The sequence below is a fragment of the Leptonychotes weddellii genome, chromosome 14 (genome assembly GCF_054177405.1).
Source record: "Leptonychotes weddellii isolate Sample4059 chromosome 14, ASM5417740v2, whole genome shotgun sequence".
Classification (NCBI taxonomy): domain Eukaryota; kingdom Metazoa; phylum Chordata; class Mammalia; order Carnivora; family Phocidae; genus Leptonychotes; species Leptonychotes weddellii.
The window spans coordinates 71362913-71385356 of NC_138382.1; the positions used below are offsets into that span (position 1 = coordinate 71362913).

A 22444-nucleotide genomic window follows, 5' to 3' on the forward strand; every position below is an offset into this window, starting at 1 on the left:
GGAGCAGGTTGGAAGAAGATATTCTGGTCATAAACCCAGCTTTGTCCTCAGCAGGCTCTGGCTTCCTGCCCTGCCTTTCCTCTGTCTGATGCTATAACTTTTCTGGTTCCCCCTGGATTTGGGGACAGTGTTTCTTTCCACATCTAGAGAAATTATTGTAACTTCCTTTTTCTAACAGCAATAAAGAGGTGTCCTAGGCAAAAAAAAAAAAAAAAAAAAAAATTCCCCTGAAAACCACTCCTTCAAACATACAAGTTATGACATGTATCAAGATTTAAGTGAAGTCATTAAGAACTATAAATTCATTTAGTATTTATGATTTATCTAAACCCAAGGTCATAATCATTTAAGTTATACGTGAGTCTTTACCCAAATGAACTGTTTGGAAGGTAAGCCTTGGAAGCAAATGATGCTCTTGGATTATGGAAGGTCGTTTCGTAATACTGTTTTGATCACTATGATCTGGGGTTCATTTGTAACTCCTTAGTTTTCCCTCCTACCAAGAAGGCTATTATGCATACTTCTGCATGCTGTGTTTAAATCAGGACAACGCTTTGTTTTTTCCATATGCAATTCACTTACTAATAATGGTAGTACAGCTGCCCAATCTTAGAAGCAATTTCCCCTATTTGCCACCGCTTCAAGCCATACCGATTATCCAAGACTTGTCTGTTTTACATAGGAGATAAGAAAATAGACATAGGAGACTATGAATTCCAAAAATAACCAAATCTGTAAATTTAATAGGATAAAATACCACCCAATTCAGCATGAAATTCTGAATTCATGTATTCTAATTCATGAATTTTTCATGAGATTCCAACATCATCATTCAATTAAATTCAAGAAGCATGTATTAAATGTCTACTTAAAGTAAGCTGAAACATGAAAAGAAACTTCTTTGAGCTATGCTCATGAAAATTAAAAGCAACACCCCCCTCCAAACAGTTTTGACCAAATAAACAAAACCTATTTTAGAATGAAACCACACACCAGCCTACCTATGTTAGAGTTAATCTGAACCATTTCAGGTATAATACTATCTTTAAAGATCAAATGAGAGCATTACATTTTAAAAACTTAATAGGAAAAAAAAATTATTTTCCTTTGCGTCATGAAGATGAAATATATTAAAATTACCAAGAGATAAAAAGCACTGAGGTAGTAAAGGTCAAAACTGAGACTAATATAAACTGGATCTTCATTCTCCTGTAACTATAAAATTCCTTTACCGATGCTGCTGCTGGAACTTCCAGAGTTTGGTGTAAACATCGAAAGTTCTTCCAAAATAGGACTGCCACTGCTTCTGCCCATACTGTGGCAAATCTCTGTAATAACAAACAAACAAGTATAAATTTTAAATCTCTGATGCTATTTGGAAATTAAGTCTTGTGATGGTATAAACTGGAGAGATTCAAAGCATCTGCATTCAGGCTTTCTTTTTTAAAAAGCTGTAATTTTGGGGGCGCCTGGGTGGCTCAGTCGTTAAGCATCTGCCTTCGGCTCAGATCATGATCCCAGGGTCCTGGGATCGAGACCCACATAGGGCTCCCTGCTCTGCGGGAAGCCTGCTTCTCCCTCTCCCACTCCCCCTGCTTGTGTTCCCTCTCTCGCTGTGTCTCTCTCTGTCAAATAAATAAATAAAACCTTAAAAATAAAAAAAATAATAAATAAGTTGTAATTTTTGGAGCAGAAATGGTTCTGTAAGAGTCCAGGACATGTTCTTTCCTATTCTTCTCCCCATCTCTGTTCATTCTTAGTCTTCTCTGTAGATACCTGTCCCATGAGGTTTCTAGCACTTTGCTCTCCCCGGATGATCTTATTCACAGTCATTTATACCCTGATAACTTCCAAATGTTTATTATCTTCATATAAGAACTCAGAACTCTGAAAAACACTGCTGCTTTAGGGAATGTATCTAGGAGCGGATGTGCAGGTGGTATTTTTTTTTTTAATTTTTTTTTTTTTTAAAGATTTTATTTATTTATTTGAGAGAGAGAATGAGATAGAGAGCATGAGGGGGGAGGGTCAGAGAGAGAAGCAGACTCCCTGCTGGGCAGGGAGCCCGACGTGGGACTCGATCCCGGGACTCCAGGATCATGACCTGAGCCGAAGGCAGTCGCTTAACCAACTGAGCCACCAGGCGCCCGTGCAGGTGGTATTATTGTTCCCAATTATTCTATCCTCTCCCTACAAGTGAAACTATACATCCCTGTCCTTGGGTCTGGTGACTTACAGTAAACCCCTCGGAGACAAATTCTTCCCTGTCATTTGAACACTTAAGACTTGCTTTGGCCAATGAACCTTTATTGCAAGTTACCCACACCATGTCTGAGAAGATGACATAAGAGATACTGCATAGTTTAGCATTTTCACTTCCCTCCAATCTAAGACCAAGATAGGGCTGCTCCTTAGCCTGGAACACAGAGTCAGACCCATTTAACGGAGCCTCAGAACTGCAGACAACTTCTAGCTAGCACGTGAGTTAGAAATAAATCTCTGTTGTAGTAAGGCACTAAAATGTTGGATCTGTTACAGCAGCCTTATTGAGGAAAAGCCAGTACAGAAATGGATACCAGGAATAGGCTACTGCCGTAACAAATACATAACATATATAATGCTGGCATTGGAACCGAGCAGCACGAAACTGGTACTGAAGGCTGGAAAAATGATGACACATAGAAGACAGAGGCAAAACAGCATCTGCCTGCAATCACTTGGAGAGCAGTTAAGGTGATTAGTGAACATATGGATTTATACAAAGAAGCTGGGAAAAGTATGCTACTAGCCCTGGATGCTATTATGTGCACTTAACAAAACACAAAAAAGAGATGAACTCAGGAAAGAACTAGCTGCAAGCAGGGCTGAAAAGGAAAAAAGATAACCCACAAGTTCCAGGACTTTCAGAATTGAAAGACAGAACAATTTCTAATGCATAAGTACAAAAGATACAATGGAGAAATGCTGGTTATAAACGCCACTAACAATGGAGTCCTCGTCCTCAGGGTAAAAGAGGAGAGCCCGTGAATAAATCTATGAAAGTGGCCCCAAGTATATTTTTCAGTGGAACAAGATAGATCAAGGAAAAGAATCTAAGGATCTAATTGTCTTGTAGAAGCTTCATAAGTTCAAGGTATCTGTAATAACATCTAGAAAAGAAAAAGAGGCAAGTTTCAAAAAACTATGGCTATGGCTATTGTGAAAACTAACCTGAATCAAATAAAGAGTCAACCAAATCCTGTGAGAGTTGTACTGCCAAATGGTGTTTGTTTTATAAAGGAACAATAATCACCCACTGATTACAGTGAGGTACACTTCTTACCCCAGTCTATGACTTGTCTTCTCATGTTTATTGATTGGGTTTTTGGATTTTTCTTATGAATAGTTACCAAAATGTATCAGCTTATCTTTATGGAAAGTGCTTTTTCTGTCTTTTTAAAGAAATTCATCCATACAATAATATACTCTTTTAAAAGATTTTAAGTTTCACCTTTCAAATTTAACTCTTTAATATAACCAAAATTGAGTCTCAGATATGTGTTAACAAATTCTATCTGAATAATTTTTTAAAAAACCATTTGACTGGAGCACCTGGTTAAGTGTCCGACTCTTGGTTTCTGCTCAGGTCATGATCTCAATTCTTGAGATAGAGTCCCGCATCAGGCTCCATGCTTAGCACAGAGTCTACTTGAGATTCTCTCTCCCTCTTGCTCTGCCCCTCCCTTGCTTGTGCTCTCTCTCTCTCAAATAAATAAATATTTTAAAAAATCACTTGACTTTTGGGGGCACCTGGGTGGCTCAGTTGGTTAAGCGACTGCCTTCAGCTCAGGTCATGATCCCGGAGTCCTGGGATCGAGTCCCACATCGGGCTCCCGGCTCAGCAGGGAGCCTGCTTCTCCCTCTGACCCTATCCCCTCTCATGCTGCTTCTCTCTCTCTCTCTCAAATAAATAAATAAATAAAATCTTTAAAAAAAAAAATCACTTGACTTTTGAATAATTTGACAGAACTAGAATTGCAGTCATCAATTTTCCTTTACGCTTGGGTCTCAGCTCTTTGTTCTATTGGTTTTTCTAGTTCCTCATTAACATTCTGTTAATTACTATAGCTTTATAAAAAGTGTGGCATGTTTCTTCTTTTTAAGGAACACCTTGGCTATACTTGGTTCCTTATACTTGCATATAAACATCATAATCAGCTTATCAAAGTTCTTAAAAAAAAAAAAAATCCTAATGGGTTCTAATGAGACCTGAATGAATCTAGACATCCACTTGGAGAATTGACATTTAAAAAATAATTTTTAGTGTCAATGGTATCTCTTTCCATTTATGTTGAAAATAGTCACTAAATAAATTTTACAATGCTTTGTATAAAGGTCTACTATTTCTTGGTTCACATTATTACAATGTCTCATATTTTTACTGCTTTTGTGAAAGGTATCTCTATTTTTTAAGTTATGTCTTAAAATTTTTTTATGCTGGAAGGTTTCAAACATATACAAAAACAGAAAACAGTACAATGAATCCCAATGTACCTGAGCATTTCCTAGATTATAAACTTAAAGCCAATCCCTTCTACTTGGGGTTTCCAGATAAAGTGGTTTTGTTTGGGGGCTCGTTATTCTTTTTCATTAATCTACCTGTCTATGCTAATATGACTTCATCTAAATTAATACCCCTCTGATAACCACTAGCACTATTTTCAATTAAGAAAAGAAGTGCAGGCTATATTTCAGAATGACCCTTATAACCCAAAAGTCTACTAAAATACCTAAAAATAGAGAAAACACTTAAATGTTTCATGGTAAAAGGAGACACTTTTTATATTATTATTATTATTTTTTTTTTTTAAAGAGAGAGAACGTGCACGCTTGTGAGAAGAGGGGATGGAGTGCAGGGTTGGGGAGAGGCAGAGGGAAAGAGGGAGAGAGACAGAGAATCTTAACCAGGCTTTACAGCCAGCACGGAACCCAACACAGGGCTAAATCTCACAACCCCTCTGAGATCATGACCTGAGCTGAAATCAAGAGTTGGATGCTTAACTAACTGAGCCAGCCAGGCACTCCAAAAAGAGAGACTTTTAAATATAAATTCTCTCACTTAACCTAAGTTTAACTTTCTTTCTTTTTTTTTTTTTGTAAAGCTGGTTTACTTATTTATTTTTTTAAGATTTTATTTATTTTGACAGAGAGAGAGAGACAGCGAGAGAGGGAACACAAGCAGGGGAGTGGGAGAGGGAGAAGCAGGCTTCCCGCCGAGCGGGGAGCCCGATGCGGGGCTCGATCCCAGGACCCTGGGATCATGACCTGAGCCGAAGGCAGATGCTTAACAGAGTGAGCCACCCAGGCATCCCTAAGTTTAACTTTCAAGTATAAAAGAAATCCTTTATCTCATATAACTAAGTAATAAGCTAAATATTCTTGGTAAACTATACTAATATAATGAAATCTGAAGTAGTATTTTGTTGAAGTAGTATTTGTTGAGAAACTGGGGGGTAGGGGGAGTGGGATGTATATCCTTCCAGATTTTATACATATACAGTATTTGTGTATCCAGGCACAGTATTTGTCTTGTTTTCTAATGTAAACTTTTTTCACTTACTATATTGTTAACATTTTTCATGTTTAATATAAACATATGTAGCACAGTGTATAATACACTTACATATTTGAGATTAGCAGAAAGAGACTCCCCCCCACACACACACATAAACCTGCTATATATTTTTTAACTTACTTAACAAAGGATACATAATTTCATGGAAATAAGATAGCAGAAACAAATACAGCTTATGTTTCTATAGCTTTTCTCTTGCCCTAGTGGGGTATCTTGCTATTGCTAACACTTGCCTTGCAGTTAGGCAAGGTGTTTTTTGAAGGAGGAAACCTGGTCACTACATATAATTCTATCAAGTGCTAAGTATTATGAAGGCCAGAGAATGTGATGTGAAATATGATCTCTACAATCAAGGAGCTTATTATTTAGTTAGATAGAAAAGACTAGCACATATATGGAAAAAGAGAAAAAATAGCACATAAGTGGGGCGCCTGGGTGGCTCAGTCCTTAAGCGTCTGCCTTCAGCTCAGGTCATGATCTCAGGGCCCTGGGATCGAACCCCGCATCGGGCTCCCTGCTCGGCGGGAAGCCTGCTTCTCCCTCTCCCACTCCCCCTGCTTGTGTTCCCTCTCTCGCTGTGTCTCTCTCTGTCAAATAAATAAAATCTTTTAAAAAAAAAAATAGCACATAAGTATTTAATTATATGTGACTAAGTAAAAGTAATAGGAGATGTAGAAAAGAGATACATTGGAGGGCTTGAGTAGTCAGGGAAAGCTGCTCGAAGAAAGTGATCTGGATAGGCAAAAGAGAAAGAAGTGATCATCAGGGAGAGAGAGAGAGAGAGAAATAAGATAATATGCAAGAGAAACAAAGGCAATTATCAGCTAATAAAACAGTAGCACAAGTCTTAGCCAGACCTCGCTTAAGCAACTGTGGACAGCTAGTGGTGGAGGGCCTCCCTTAGATGTCTGGCAGTTGCCTGGCTGGCAGCCAGGGTGCTGGGTCACATGTTTGTCATCCAACAGGCTAGCTCAGTTTCCATGAGGATCCCAAAAGCAGCAAAAGATAGGGCAGTTCTTTTTTTTTTTTTTTTAAGATTTTATTTACTTATTTGTCAGAGAGAGAGCACAAGCAGGGGGAGTGTCAGGCAGAGAAGGCAGAGGGAGAAGCAGACCCCCCTGCTGAGCAAGGAGCCTGATGCAGGACTTGATCCCAAGACCCTGGAATCATGACCTGAACTGAAGGCAGATGCTTAACCGACTGAGCCACCCAGGTGTCCCAGAGAGGGCAGTTCTAATGTGCATCATTCTTTTCGATTCTTTGCATCGTGTCTGCACTGTCCCATTGGCCAAAGCAATCCTCATGGCCGAGTCCAGGGTCAGTGTGGGAGGGGATGACTCACAGGCATGGATACAGGGAAGGGAATGATTTTTACAAGCAATCTATCACAGAAATCTTATATTTTTTCCTTTCTTTCTCAATTTTGAAAAGTCTCTTGGAAAACAAAAACGCTATATGTTGTACAGCAAGAAAAAATACCCTTTTGCTTTGCCCCTCAATTCTAGCCCCCCAAAATAACCACCATTAAGGCACGTATTGAATGGAGCACTGGTGTTATACGCAAGCAATGAATCGTGGAACACTACATCAAAAACTAATGATGTAATGTATGGTGATTAACATAACATAATAAAATAAAATTTTAAAAAAAGAATGCATTTTCTATATACATTTAAGTAAATATGTGAGTTTTTCTATTATTTTACATAAATGGAATCAAAACTACATATAATGTTCTATAACATGCCTTTTAATTTATTATTTGTATATTTATTTTAACATGCCCCTTTTTTAAAAATTTTACTTATTTATTTGACAGAGAGACACAGCAAGAGGGAACACAAGCAGGGGGAGTGGGAGTGGGAGAAGCAGGCTTCCCACTGAGCAGGGAGCCCGATGCTGGGCTTGATCCCAGGATGCTGGGATCATGACCTGAGCTGAAGGCAGACACTTAATGACTGAGCCACCCAGGCGCGCCTTAACATGCCCTTTAAATTTAAAAATATATCAGCGTTTTTTAGTGCATATACAATCATATCAACATTTACTGTGTAAAATGTAGTACATAATAACCAATTTATTTAACCAATTCCTTCCCAACAGACATTTATATTGCTTCCAGTTATTCCCTGTTATAAAAATGCTGCAATAAACATCTTCATACTAATAATCTTGAATAGTTATGCCATATGAGTAAAAGGTAAATTTCTGTAAGTGGAGTTAACAAGTGAAAAAAGATATGCATTTCTCTACCGGATGTTAAGACAATGAATTAAAAAGCAAAGGGACTACGTGAAATTTTCAGGTACACATAACTAGAATGAGTTAGTAACTACATTTTTAAATCCATTTCCATTATCCTTACGATAAGGAGAAATTCATTTCAGATTACAGAAACAAGTTAACTCTAGATACCAGTTTCCACATCTGTTCCAAGTTTTCATTTTTTTTTTAATGTCTCCATGTACCCCTAGTGAGAAAGTGCTAATCAGATATTTTAAAACTGAAGTTGCTGCCAGAATCTTTAAGACTCTTATCGTGTGGCTCCTGCTAGGAAGACTGTATTATTATATAAGAGCATTAAGCAGCAACATCACCTCCATGAAAACTGACAACACCTGGGGGCTTCTTTACAGATACTGTGTAAAGTCTTTAGGCAGATTTTCAAGTAAGCATGTGCCTGCAAGTTCCTCCGAGTTTCCCAAACTGACGGATTTAATAAACCTCAGTAATATACCCCGCTAACTGAGAAAACAGAACTAGAATTCAGTGTTTTATTTCATGATGACGTATATAATTTCAGGTGTTCAGCATAAAAGGCTTTAAGGAAGGGAATTCTATACAGGGACTAAAAGCACGAAGAAGGCGATCTAAAAGGCTAGAACAAGGCGCCTGACAATAAGTAGTAAGCGTACAAATATTTCCTGATTTATAGCTCTGAACAATGTTGGCTAAATTCTATACTATTTCCCATAAAAGAATTTAGAACATCTGTCACGGTAGTCTAAATACTCAGCTATAATGACAGGAATTTCTTTTTCAACATAGAGTTAAAAATTTTTTTTTTAACTTCCTAAAGGGTAAGTCCTATGATCACCCTTTCTCTAATGAGACATGTCACAGAAGCTAATACACAAACCACTGTAATTCTGTTAGAGTCTAAAACTAACTGAGGTATTTTATAAAGGGTTTTAGACAAATTCCTTTACTATTCAGAGCTTGACTATGGTTTTAAACTCTGAATATATCATTTGGTCATTATTACTGATGTTAGAGATGGGAAATCAATGGTCCATAGAATTAAGTTAAATGAGGCTCTGTGAATTATCCTGTAAGCTAAATGACCTGATATTTCACTTTTTGCAAAGGCACCTATGTTCTAAATCGGCTGCTCATACTCTTCATCCAAAGTTTTAGAGGAAATTCAAAGTATGGCATTTAACTGCTCTTTTTTTAAATCCTAAACTCTCAACAAAAGTTAGGAGACTATGGTAGGAAGAAATGTAGTACAAATGATTAAACCTGGTTCTCAGAGATGTTTCCAATGTATGCTGAGATGTTAAAATTTAGGAAATCTCTTCTGGGTTTCTATAAATCAACTGTCTTAACTAAACTGAATTAGCTAGGATCGCTGATGCCCACCCACACCTAACATTCCAGTCCAAGAGCCACTCTTTTGTCCTCCTCATGTCAGTCCTCCCTGGGGTGTGCCGTCTTATAATTCTCTCTTCTTTCTGTTCTCTTCTACTGGCTTCTCCTTCCTTAGCCCATCCTTAACTGCTTGGCTTCTTCAGGGCATGTATATGTATATGTATATGTATATGTATATGTATATGTATATGTATATGTATATGTATATGTAAATACACACACACACACTGAGGATCAAGGAGCTTAAGTGAGTTGCCTGAGAACTCATGATCAGTAAATTGTTGAGCTGTGATTCAGATTCAAACCTTCTAACCCCTAATCTAATGTTCTCTTCTTTCTCCCATAAGGAAAACAACCTAGATTTTGATTCTACATCAGTAAATTTCTCTCTCTCTGGGCTCTCCCAGGTCATGGGATGCAACTGACCTCCAACAAAGCTGTGGCCAAAGCTGTGGTCAAACGCCTAACTCAACTTCTCTGAACAAGGTTTTCAGTCAAGGAGCACAGTGTCCCATTACATATTCTTATTTACACAGAGAGGTCTGTATTACAGTGACACCATTGTTCCAATCCATGCCTCTGTGTTCATTTGTATACCAGACAAAACTGTGTTTGGGACTTGCAAAGCCAATTGAGCAATTCCTTGTTTTAACAATGGCACTTTTCTTCACTGACTGGTATATCTGTTTTCCAAGTTTAGGTTTAGGAATAGATCTGTGAGTTTGAAAATGCTGGGGGTATCAAGAGGTGTAGGCTATTAAGGCTGAGTGTTTCCTTTAGGGGAGGATACCTTAATGGTACCACAATATCAACCCTTTTGTTTACTGAGGAGGGAGCAAAGCTTTTTTTTTGAATGAGAGTTTGAAAGAAAATGCACAAGAGTGCTTGATTAGGTTGAAGGTGGACATCCTCTTTATCTTGGTATCCTGCTTCTATTCCTAGCCCTGTACCTAGAATGGTGCGGACACATAGAAGGAACTTAGCAGGGGTGCCTGGGTGGCTCAGTTGGTTAAGCGTCTTGTCTTTGGCTTGGGTCATGATCCCAGGGTTCTGGGATCGAGACCGTCGTTGGGCTCTCTGCCCAGCGGGGAGTCTGCTTCTCCCTTTCCCTCTGCCTGCCGCTCCCCCTGCTGTGCTCGCTCTCTACCAAATAAATAAAACCTTAAAAAAAAAAAAGAAGACACTCAGCACATTGTTCCATTCCTAATAATGGTTTATGAATTTGAATAACTTTGAATAATCACCCCCAGTTTGAATTTAGACCTGCCAAGCCAAATAAAGCTATAGAATTGTGTCTCCTCCTCCTGTGAACCAGCTCCAGAAGTATAAAAATTCTTACATTTAGAAATGGAACTATTAATAAATTTATTTCTAATGGCACCTTGCTCGTAGGAAAAAAAGATTGTCAAGTTTTAAATCCCATGTCCCCTCTATGGTGTTGCTGCCTTGCCCCACCAAACATCCATGACTCTTTTGTAGGTATGATGATACCCAAAGGAGCTTGACAGATATGAATTCCTCTGAGAACCAAGGAGATGAATGAGTACAAGAAGCCAGGAAGTTAACTGAGCCATTCCTTCAGTCGAGCATTTGCCTGTGTCACCTCCAGAAAAGAGGCTATCAGAGCTCCCCTGTAATTCTGGGATCCTAACTCCCATATTGAGGAAGAACTTCTCTGAAGTAGCAATTCCCAAATTAGAACCTATCCCATTAACATAAGCTATTGCTTTATCTGCCAAAGCTTTCTCACTTATAAACCAAGAAAATAGACGTGAATGAGGTTGTTTGGAGGATTTCATGAAATCCACTGTTGTTAAAACATCTTTACTTTTTCTCTTTACACTCCTCCTGGAAGACCTCAAAAAGTAAACACAAATATCTTCCCCCTTACCAATCCTTGATCTCACCCACTAGCAACTAAAAAGGTGAAGAAGCCTTATTTCTGTTCCTAGCCAGGCCTGACAATTAAGATCTTCATAAAGAGTAATGTTTCAGGTCAGGTTATACTGAACTGTGATGGTCAGAAAGAACTAATTAGAAATATACTCATCCTTTTATAGTTTAAAATTTTGGCATAGCATTTAAATCACTGATTTTCTGGATTCTGGGGAAAGTGTAGCAGCACAGTCTTTACTCAGATACATTCCAAAAACAGACAGAACCCCTAGATAATAAAACCAAAACCCTACAAACAACATTTTCAGCAAAGTAAGTGTTATGTTATAAGCTAACTATGTCACCTGCAAATTCACATATTGAAGTCCTAACCCCCAGTACCTCAGAATGTGCATTTAGAGACAGGGCCTTTAAAGAAGTATAGTAATTAAATTAAAACAAGGCCTTTTGGGGGGGCACTAATACAGTCTTTATAAGGAGGAGATGAGGACACACACAGAGACACCAGGGATGCGCATGCATAGAGGGATGACCATATGAGAAAGAAAACGGCCATCTGCAAGCCAAGGAGAGAGGCCTTGGAAGGAACCAAGCCTGTGGCACCTTGATCCTGGACTTCTAGGCTCCAGAACTGTGAGACAATAAATTTCTGTTGTTTAAGCCACCCAATCTGTGGTATTTTGTTATGATAGTCCTAGCAAACTAACACAGTAAGTAATAAAGTATCTCTCAAGTCCCCAAACACAGGTGGGTGGGGACAAATCACCAACAGCCAAAAGATCCACAGGCCGCTAGCATCTGTACAGGAAGAGACAGAAGAAACAAATACGACATCTGATGGACCTGCAAAGAAGAGAAGCCCCCCAAACAGCCAATATGTATTCACCAGAAAGCACAGTGGACCATTCTGAGAATGGAAGTTAAAAGTGGGAGGAATTTTGCCTGAGCCAAGAGCCATATGTGGGTACTGAGTCCTTGAAAAGTGGCCCATTTGAACTGAAATGTATATAAGTATAAAATATTCAGTGTACTTCAAAGACTAAGTATGAAAAAAAGAATGTAAAAGATCTCAATAATTTTTCTATATTGATGACATGTTGAAATAAAGTATTTTAGATATATTGGATCAAACAAAATACATCACTTATTTTTTTTTTTACATGCTTAAGATCCAGCTACTAGAAAATCACATTTGTGGCTCATATTAAATTCTTATTAGTCATTGCTTCCCTAGATCACGTGATCGAGATATCTGTTATACTCTGGTGGCAGGCTACCTCAAATGCATGTGCAATTCTTTTGCGTGGTAAGCCACAGAAAACAAAAGCATTCATCACAAGCTTGTACAGGTAGTTTAAGTATCATCTCTGAAATCACATATACTTTACTATTACCAGTTTGCAAACCTTGCCTCTAGGAAAATACTAATTTTTTGAGGAAAAAAGAGAAGGAAGAGAGAAGGGCAGAAAAAGAGGGAAGAAAGAGGAAGGAGGGGGTGGGGTAGGGGAGGAAGGAAACAAGAGAGCAAACCCTTAATTTCCCAGTTACCCTCTCCTATTTAGGAACCAGGGCATCCTAAAAATAGGCTTTTCAAGAAAGCATTGTAGGGGATTTCTTCTTTAATTTGAAATACTGGGAGCATATTTAATCAAAATAATTTCTACAGTTATTTTTATTTAACACCATTACACTTTACTTTGGTGTACTTCTCTGTCGATATGTATATATATATTTATGACCTCCCATACTTATTTTGGCCATGTGTATTTGCTTCTCCAGAGTCAAATAATCAGTGATTTGGAGGCCTCTGTTGTCTCAAAGCACCAGAGGTCATGGATATCACTGGTAGACACAGCTGTGTATCTCAAATACATGTCTCAAGATGCTGCCTTATATAATCCCAGCAAATATTCCATTCTGCTCTAGCAGTCTTAGTCACCATGGTAACTGGAACCCTGCAAGCACTTGGGCTTTTGATCATTTTCTGACAGTATTCAAAGATATTTCTAACATTATTCTCACTTCATTACTACTGTAACCACATGCAAGAGCTACTAAAAGAAAAACACCACTCATTTTATCCATTTCTCACTGTCTTGGACTATGTTTTCTTACACAGTGAGTGGAAAGAACTTATTTATTATGCACATAATATAAGGAGATATTTTCAGTCAAGAAAAACACTTCATTAAGATATTCATGTCTAGGAAAATCAAAAGGCTCTGACAAGTTAGATGAATGACTTAATATAAGGTGGAAAGACACACCTTCAAGAGTAAAAAGGGAACTTATTATACCCAAGATATTATATAGAAACTCTGAAGCCTTTTATGTACTGAAATGCACTTTTTTGCTCTGCTCATAAGGAGTTTAAAAAGTCCAAGTGAGAGGGAATACAAGGGTGTTGTTGAGGTGCTCTGTGTTCTATTTCTTCATGCAAGTACAAACCACACAGATGTGTTCTGTTTGTAAAAAACACACTTAAAGGGGAGCCTGGGTAGCTCAGTCGTTAAGCGTCTGCCTTCGGCTCAGGTTGTGATCCCGGGGTCCTGGGATCGAGCCCCACATCAGGACCCTGCTCAATGGGAAGCCCACTTCTCCCTCTTCCAACTCCCCCTGCTTGTGTTCCCTCTCTCGCTGTGTCTCTCTCTGTCAAATAAATGAATAAAATCTTTTTAAAAAACCACACTTATAATATGTGTACTTGTCTGAAAGCATATTACACTGCACTGTAAGTTTAATAACTAGTTTGTGAACTCAAGAAAAAAAGTGGGGGCACAAGGGTGGCTCAGTTGGTTAAGTGTCTGACTCTTGATTTTGGCTCAGGTCATGATCTCAGAGGGGGAAATCAGAGGGGGAGACAAACCATGAGAGACTATGGACTCCGGGAAACAAACTGAGGGTTTTAGAGGGAGGGGGTGGGGGGGATGGGTGAGCCCGGTGATGGGTATTAAGGAGGGCATGTATTGCATGGAGCACTAGGTGTTATACGCAAACAATGAATGATGGAACACTACATCAAAAACTAATGATGTACTGTATGGTGACTAACATAATAAAAAAAATTATAAAAAAAAAGATGTAATACTGAACAAAGCACTTTCATTTATATAAACAAGCACAGAAAATAGATACCCTACACGTACCAGACACTTGAGAAAATCAGCCCCCAAATATATTTGGTCTTTGGTTAGGGACTGAACTAGGCACTAAGAGCAAACAGTCCCCACTAAGAGTTAATATGGTATATAGAACATCAATGAAATATAGAATTTTTGATAAATCAAGATCATAAAGAGCACACTGTTTTTACAATTTATGGTTTTTCATTTAACCATGTATCATTTAACCATATACCATATACCTTTCATTTACATATCCACCAAAATCTTTTTAATAGATCTGTATTATTCTATGTTTGTGTGTATATGTAAAACAGACTTTCTTAAAAAGTGAGAAGAAAAAGGAAGGGAGTCTAAGTACTAATCTCTCAGGAACTATTGACCTATGCCCACTAGCCACATTTCCTCTCGAACAGCAACCCAAAAGCATTCAGATAATATATATTCTTTATGGGCGCCTGGGTGGCTCAGGTGGTTAAGCGACTGCCTTCGGCTCAGGTCATGATCCTGGAGTCCCTGGATCGAGTCCCGCATCGGGCTCCCTGCTCGGCAGGGAGCCTGCTTCTGCCTCTGACCCTCCCCCCTATCATGTGCTCTCTCTCTCCCATTCTCTCTGTCTCAAATAAATAATAAAAAATATATATATATATATATTCTTTACTCACCACACTTACCATAGAAATAATTATGGCTGTTTAAAATAAAGAGAGCCTTGCACATAAAACACTGAAAATAAACCCCTGATGAATTTGCTTACCCATTCTTCTAGGCCAAAATTTATTATTAGTAGTATTGCCAAATTTTAAAATAGCACTTTAGAAAGGACTGTTCCACATCCGGGAGGCAATCAATATATTAGTATAGAAAATACTGCTTTCTAGGTAGCAATTTATGATACCTGCAAGTTACACACATATACTGACAAAATTACTGACTTAACAAATGAAGAAGGGAGATTTCAAACTGGTGGGACCTGTGTCTTTATATACTGAATATTTTAGAGAACAAGAGTCAAAGGATTAATTCTTTTTTTTTTTTTAATTTATTTATTTGGCAGGGAGAGACACAGAGAGGGAACACAAGCAGGGGGAGTGGGAGAGGGAGAAGCAGGCTTCCCGCAGAGCAGGGAGCCCAATGCGGGGCTGGATCCCAGGACCCTGGGATCATGACCTGAGCCGAAGGCAGATGCTTAACGACTGAGCCACCCAGGCGCCCCCAAAGGATTAATTCTTGAACGGATATAGTTTCAAGTGCTCAAGAACTAAACTGAAATAGGCATCATAGGCATATTATAATAAATTTCTGTAACAATGAATAAATAAGTCCTAAAGATTATATCTCACACAACTTTCTCCATGTATTAGGGTTTCCTACCATCCCCACAGACTCAATTTTACTCTGTAATTACTTTAAAACTAAATAAAATAAAATCAAAATAAAATCAGTGTGATCATTAAAATGGCACTTAAAAAAAAAGATCAAAATGAGACCTATTTGAGCTGGTAAAATACATTTGCACAATCGAAACATTTCAAAAAAAGAGTGAAATGAAACAATTCAATTCTAGTTAGCAGCTGTTTTTTTTTAAAGATTTATTTATTTATTTTAGAGAGAAAGAGAGAGAGTGCGCACATGTGCATGCGAGCAGGGGGAGGAGCAGAGGGAGAGAGAGAAAGAATCTCAAGCAGACTCCTGTTGAGTGCAAAGCCTGATGCAGGGCTCGATCTCATGACCCCAAGATCATGACCTGAGCCAAAATCAAGAGTTGGGACAGTCAACAGAGCCATGCAGGCACTCCTAGTTAGGAGGGGTTTTGGATACTATAGATACTGTCATCATGTGGCCTAAAGATAAAGATGTACTTAAAAGTGATTTCCGGGGGCCTGGGTGGCTCAGTCGTTAAGCGTCTGCCTTCGGCTCAGGTCATGATCCCGGGGTCCTGGGATCGAGCCCCGCATCGGGCTCCCTGCTCGGCCGGGAGCCTGCTTCCCTCTCTCCCTCTGCCCACCCCCGCTTGTGATCTCTCTCTCTCTCTCTGTGTCAAATAAATAAATAAAATCTTAAAAAAAAAAAAAGTGATTTACAAACTGTAGGGTGCTATGTGGAAATGTATGTGTTACTGTTACTGTTGTAGTAGTTACAGTGATTTTAACCAGGCAGAGAATCTCTAGCAGGAGATTACTTGAACTTTATGATTCATTTACAATTCAGAATCAGATTAGGAAAATAATTCCTTTTTTAAGAAGGGAAATGCCATTGCTAAATTCATTATGCTTCTCAGACCTACTGAGTGAAAACATACTCATACTATACTCATTCTTATATTCAAATAAGAATATATAGAGAAGCTAGTAAACTTTGGGTCAAATATGTAATACCTAGTTTTTGAAAAGCAGTATAGCAAAAAGTGCTGATATGAAATGACAAGATGAAATATGTCTCATAAATAGTAAATGAATAAAAAAAGAAATATGGCATTTAGTGGACAAATTTCAGAGACATTTTCTGAAAGTGATGAAAAAAGGAATAGAGATGAAAATGAAGAGAGACTAGATTGTTGCACAGGGTTTGGGCTGAATATTCAATCTAAGCATTACAAGTATAAGCAAGGAGGGAGAACAAGGAACAAGAAAGAAAAATATGAAAGAAATGCAATAATCAATTGAAAAAATATGTTTTCTGATTTTAAAAATGTCTAAGACCTCACACCATACACAAAAATTAACTAAAAATGGTTCACAGATCTAAATATGAATGAGCAGCATAAAAGAACAAAACCGGAATAAATCTTGATGACTTCAGGTTAGGCAATGATTTCTTAGACACAGCACTAAAAGTACAAACAATGAAAGAGAGTAATAACAAGTGGGACTTTACTAAAATAAAAGCTTCTCTGCTTCAAAGGACACCATTAAGAAAGTGGAGAGACAGCCCAAGGAATGGAAAAATATACATTTGTAAATCATTACATCTCACGAAGGACTTATATCCAAAACAACTATAACTTAAGAAGATAAATAACCCAATCTGATGAATGATCAAAGGATAAGAATAGACATTTGGCTGGGATGCCTGGGTGGCTCTGTCGGTTAAGTATCCGACTCTTGATTTTGGCTCAGGTCATGATCTCAGGGTCGTGAGATGAGCCCTGCGTTGGGCTCCACGCTGGGTGTAGAGCCTGCTTGAGATTCTATCTCTCCCTCTGGCCCTCCTTCCCCTCAACTTGAGCTCGCTCTATCCTCCCCAAAAAAGAAAAAAGACATTTGGCTAATACACACATGAAAAGATGCTCAACATCATTAGTCACTAGGGAAATACAACAAAACCACAATGAGATACCACCTCACACCCACTAGAATGGCTCTCATCAAAAGGACAGACAATAGGGGTGCCTGACTGGCTCAGTCAGTGGTGCATACGACTTTCAATCTCAGGGTTGTGAGTTCAAGCCCCATGATGGGTGTAGAGATCGCTTAAAAATAAAATCTTGGGGCACCTGGGTGGCTTAGTCAGTTGAGCATCCAACTCTTGATCTCAGCTCAGGTCTTGATCTCAGGGTCATGAGTTCAAGCTCCGTAATGGGCTCTATGTCAGGCATGGAGCCTACTTAAAATAAAAAAATAAATAAAATAAAATCTTAAAGGGGCACATGGCTGGCTCAGTCAGAAAAGCATGTGACTTGGGCGCCTGGATGGCTCAGTTGGTTAAGCAACTGCCTTCGGCTCAGGTCATGATCCCGGGGTCCTGGGATCGAGTCCCATATCGGGCTCCCCCTGCTCTTTGGGGAGCCTGCGCCTCTGCCTGCCACTCCCCCTGCTTGTGTTCACTCTCTCTCTCTGTGTCAAATAAATAAATAAAATCTTAAAAAAAAAAAAAAGAAGAGCATGTGACTCGATCTCGGGGTCGTGAGTTCGAGCCCCAGTTGGGTGTTGAGATTACTTAAATAAATTTTTAAAAAAACTTAAAAAACAATGAAATCTTAAAACAAAGACAATAACAAGTGTGGTGAGATGTGGAGACACTGGAACTGCATACACTGCTGGGCGTGCAGCCTCTTTGAAAAAGTCTGGAAGTTCCTCAAAAGGTTAAACATAGAGTACCATATGACCCAGTAATTTCACTCCAAAGTATGCACTCAAAGGAACTAAAAACATATGTCCACACAAAACCCTGTACAAAAATGTTCATAGCAGTATTATTTGTAACAGCCAAAAAGTGCAAAATAACTCAAATGTCTATCAACTGATGATTAGATAGACAAAGTGTGGTAAATCTATACATGGAATATTAATCGGTAATAAAAGGAATGAAGTACTGATACATGTTACTAGATGAACCTGAAAAACATGTTAAATGAAAGAAGCCAGTCCAAAAGACTACACATTGTATGATTCTCTTTATATGAAATATCCTAAATAGGGAAATCCATAGATACAAAAAGTAGATTAGTGGTCGGGTCCCAAGGGCTGAGGACTGGGGAAGGGGGTAGTCACAGCTAAGGGGTATGAGGTTTCTTCTGGGGATGATTAAATGTTCTAAAATTAGATGGTGCTGATAGTACCCAACTCTGTAAGGATACTAAACCACTTAACTATAAACTTTGGGTGAATTTTATTATATGAAATACAGCTCTATAAATTAGAAGGGAGAGGAGGAGGGGGAAGGGAAAAAGGGGAGAAGAAGGAGGAGGAGGGGAAGTGGTCAGAGCTCCTATAACCTTGTTAATGTTTTAAGAGTTGAGAATAAAAGAGTTTGGGAGTCACAAAGGATTTTCATGCAAACTTTTAAACGCCTTCTCACTCTTTAAATCTACTACCACTTTAACGTTTTTATTTGCCTTAATTTCAACAAGTACACAGAGGTGTGTGGGAAATTTGCTTAACAGATATGCTAAATCTGAGGCTACAGATTTGTGTTTTTCTAATTTCGTCACAGACTATTTGATGGCAGGGATTGGTAGTTTTATCTTTAAATTATCTGTACCCAATACAGAATGTGGCACATACTGGGGCTCAAGTAAATGCTGAATAAATAAGGTTCACCTGGATAATACTGGCGACCAAAGAAGAAAAAAGTCTAAACAGGTAAATTTTAAAGATTTCCGGGGCACCTGGGCGGCTCAGTTGTTAAGCGTCTGCCTTTGGCTCAGGTCATGATCTCGGGGTCCTGGGATCCAGCCACATCAGGCTCCCTGCTCAGTAGGAAGCCTGCTTCTCCCTCTCCCACTCCCCCTGCTTGTGTTCCCTCTCTCACTGTCACTCTCTGTCAAAGAAATAAATAAAATCTTGTTAAAATTTTTTTAAAAATTTTAAAGATTTATGATATTCCAGGGGAAAAAAAGAAGACTTAAAACCTAGGCTTTAAAATTCATTTTTTGAATTTTAATAATGAAAATAATTCTTTAAAAAGATGAAATTAATCTGATTATTAGCAAAAGCAAAAGCAGATCTCAAAGATTCTTCTGTAGCACAAAATAGGCAGCAGCAGAGTGTAGGAGTTAACACTGTCTTTGGAATCCTTCATTTAACAAATGTTTACGAAGGGGCGCCTGGATGGCTCAGTTGGCTAAGCGACTGCCTTCGGCTCTGGTCATGATCTCAGGGTCCTAGGATCAAGCCCCGCATTGGGCTCCCTGCTCAGCGGGAAGACTGCTTCTCCCTTTCCCACTCCCCCTGCTTGTGTTCCCTCTCTCGCTGTCTCACTCTGTCAAATAAATAATTAAATCTTAAAAAAAAAACAACAAACAAACAAATGTTTATGAAGCATCTGCAATGGGCCAAACCCTGGCTTACATACTACAGAAACTGTGACAAACAGGGTTCTGCTCTTACGAACATTTAATTTTAGGTAGGAAGACATTATAAAGCAAATTAATAAGATCGCTCACGATAGTAATGAGTTTTATTAAAAAAAATTAGGGCCACCTGGGTGGCTCAGTCGGTTAAGTATCTGCCTTAGGCTCAGGTCATGACCCCAGAGTCCTGGGAAAGAGCCCCTCATCAGGCTCCCTGCTCAGCGGGGAGTCTGCTTCTCCCTCGCCCTCTATACATACCCCCTGCTCATGCTCTCTCTCTCTCTCTCAAAATAAATAAAATCTTAAAAAAATTAAATGAATACAGGGATAAAGTAATTGAAAGTATAGCTTTAGATAGTGGTCAGGAGGATTCATTTGATGATCCTGTAATTATCCTTATAATTGTAAATGTCTTCTTAAAAGATACATTAACTTCAATACCCCAATGTGTAAAATCAGATATAAATCAGGTATGATGTCGAACAATGTATATAAAACCATCTAACAAAATAGTTCTTCTCAACTTGAATAAAACAATAGGAATTATCCTTTCTCCTATTGTTTTTTCATCTGAGAATCAAGTGTGTCAAAGAAAAAAGCATGATAACCTCTAATACAGGTATTTATAAAACAGTCTACCCATAACTTTCAGAAACTTACCACATACCAGCCATGGAAAAAAATACAGAAGAGTTTAAGGCATCAAGAGTCCACTAACCTTAATCCATTGAACAACTGCTTAGACTTATCCAGAAGATAACAAAAATCTGTAACTGTTTTCCTCTCTCCCTGTGGGATATCATCTTCAGCACCTCCAGAGGACATGATTTCGTTAAGCGCAAATTCAGTCCTGTAAGAAAACATATGTCCATTTATCCAGTAGGTGAAAATAAAAAGAGAAACATATATTATCCGATAGCATTTTTTTCAAGATAGATATAGAATTCTTCTGATCACAAATCATCAAAATAAGGTAAGTACAAGATGGTGTGGGAAAACAATCTCATATTGTCAGTAGGAATGAAAATTGGTATATCCGTATTGGAAAGTAATTTTTGTAATATTTGTTCATCCAAACAAAAATCATTTATTCGATGCCTATTATGTTCCAAGTCCTCCTCTACATGGTTAAGAATCAAAAATGTTGATCCTTCTGACCTATTTATCTATTTGATCCATTCTGTAAATCCATCCTCGAAAATGATCTATAAATGTTAAACACTTTATCTATAAAGATATTTATTTCAGTATCATAATATTTAAAAGGTCGATAACAACCTAAAAGATGTATTTTTAGGTTCATAACATAATATTTTTAGGTTGATAACAACCTAAAAGAACCAAAGAGGGCAATTATCAAGTGCTTCACAGGGGCACCTGGGTGGCTCAGTAGGTTAAGTGTCCAACTCTTGGCTTCAGCTCAGGTCGTGATCTCATGGTTGTAAGATGGAGCCCCACATCGGGCTCCGTGCTCAGCGCGCAGTCTGCCTGAGATTCTCTCCCTCCCCCTCTGCCTCTCCTCTGCTTGTGTGCTCTCACTCTCTCAAATAAATAAAATATTTTTTTAAAAAGTGCTTCACAGGGCGCCTGGGTGGCTCAGTTGGTTAAGCGACTGCCTTCGGCTCAGGTCATGATCCTGGAGTCCCGGGATCGAGTCCCACATCGGGCTCCCTGCTCAGCAGGGAGTCTGCTTCTCCCTCTAACCCTCCTCCCTCTCATGCTCTCTGTCTCTCATTCTCTCTCGCAAATAAATAAAATCTTTAGAAAAAAAAAATTTTTTTTTAAGTGCTTCACAGAACACTAACAACTGCACTCTATCTACCCTATCACTAACTTAAAATTATATTTGAGGTAAGACAATAATATGCAGACATCTCAGTGTAAAAAGGATATAGAAACCACGCACATACACATGTATATATTAAAGCTGTATTTTGTTAAATCCAAACTACCTTCATATGTAATCAATCATGGTAATCAGCCATTTTAAAAACAGCAAGTTGCTGGACAGTATGTATAGTATGAACCTATACTAAACAAAGAATTCATTTGTGTTTACATAGGGACAGAAATCCCTGGAACAACGTAGAGACATCTGGTCCCAATGTAGGGTGAAAATACAGGCAGAGCAGACAAGAGCCAGACACCAGAGATGAGAGTTAGGGTGTGGTGCAGTTATTTTGGTAAATATTTTTCTCTCCAACATTTTCTCGAACAAGCAATTATGGTTACAGGGCAGGAGGATTGTCAGCAAGCCTAAAAATGTCAAGGGGCTGCAGAGTAACAAGTGGGTGCCGTGGAGCCAGCCGGCGGGGCCTTGCACAGATGGTACTGGCTGGTCCCTGCATGTTCACATGCTCCCTCTTC

General features: G+C 38.6%; 1 protein-coding gene across 3 annotated transcripts in view; it reads right to left on the minus strand.

Moving 5' to 3' along the window:
- The window catches only part of SCAI (suppressor of cancer cell invasion), a 134073-nt gene that overhangs the window by 48703 nt on the left and 62926 nt on the right, over positions 1 to 22444 (minus strand). For all 3 annotated transcript variants that reach the window (XM_006744204.3, XM_081803570.1, XM_081803571.1), the window contains 3 exons: positions 20796 to 20927; positions 1233 to 1328; positions 583 to 669 (listed from right to left, as the gene is read on the minus strand). In XM_006744204.3, the coding sequence (XP_006744267.1) occupies positions 583 to 669; positions 1233 to 1328; positions 20796 to 20927 (315 nt within the window). The remainder of the gene's footprint in view (positions 1 to 582; positions 670 to 1232; positions 1329 to 20795; positions 20928 to 22444) is intronic.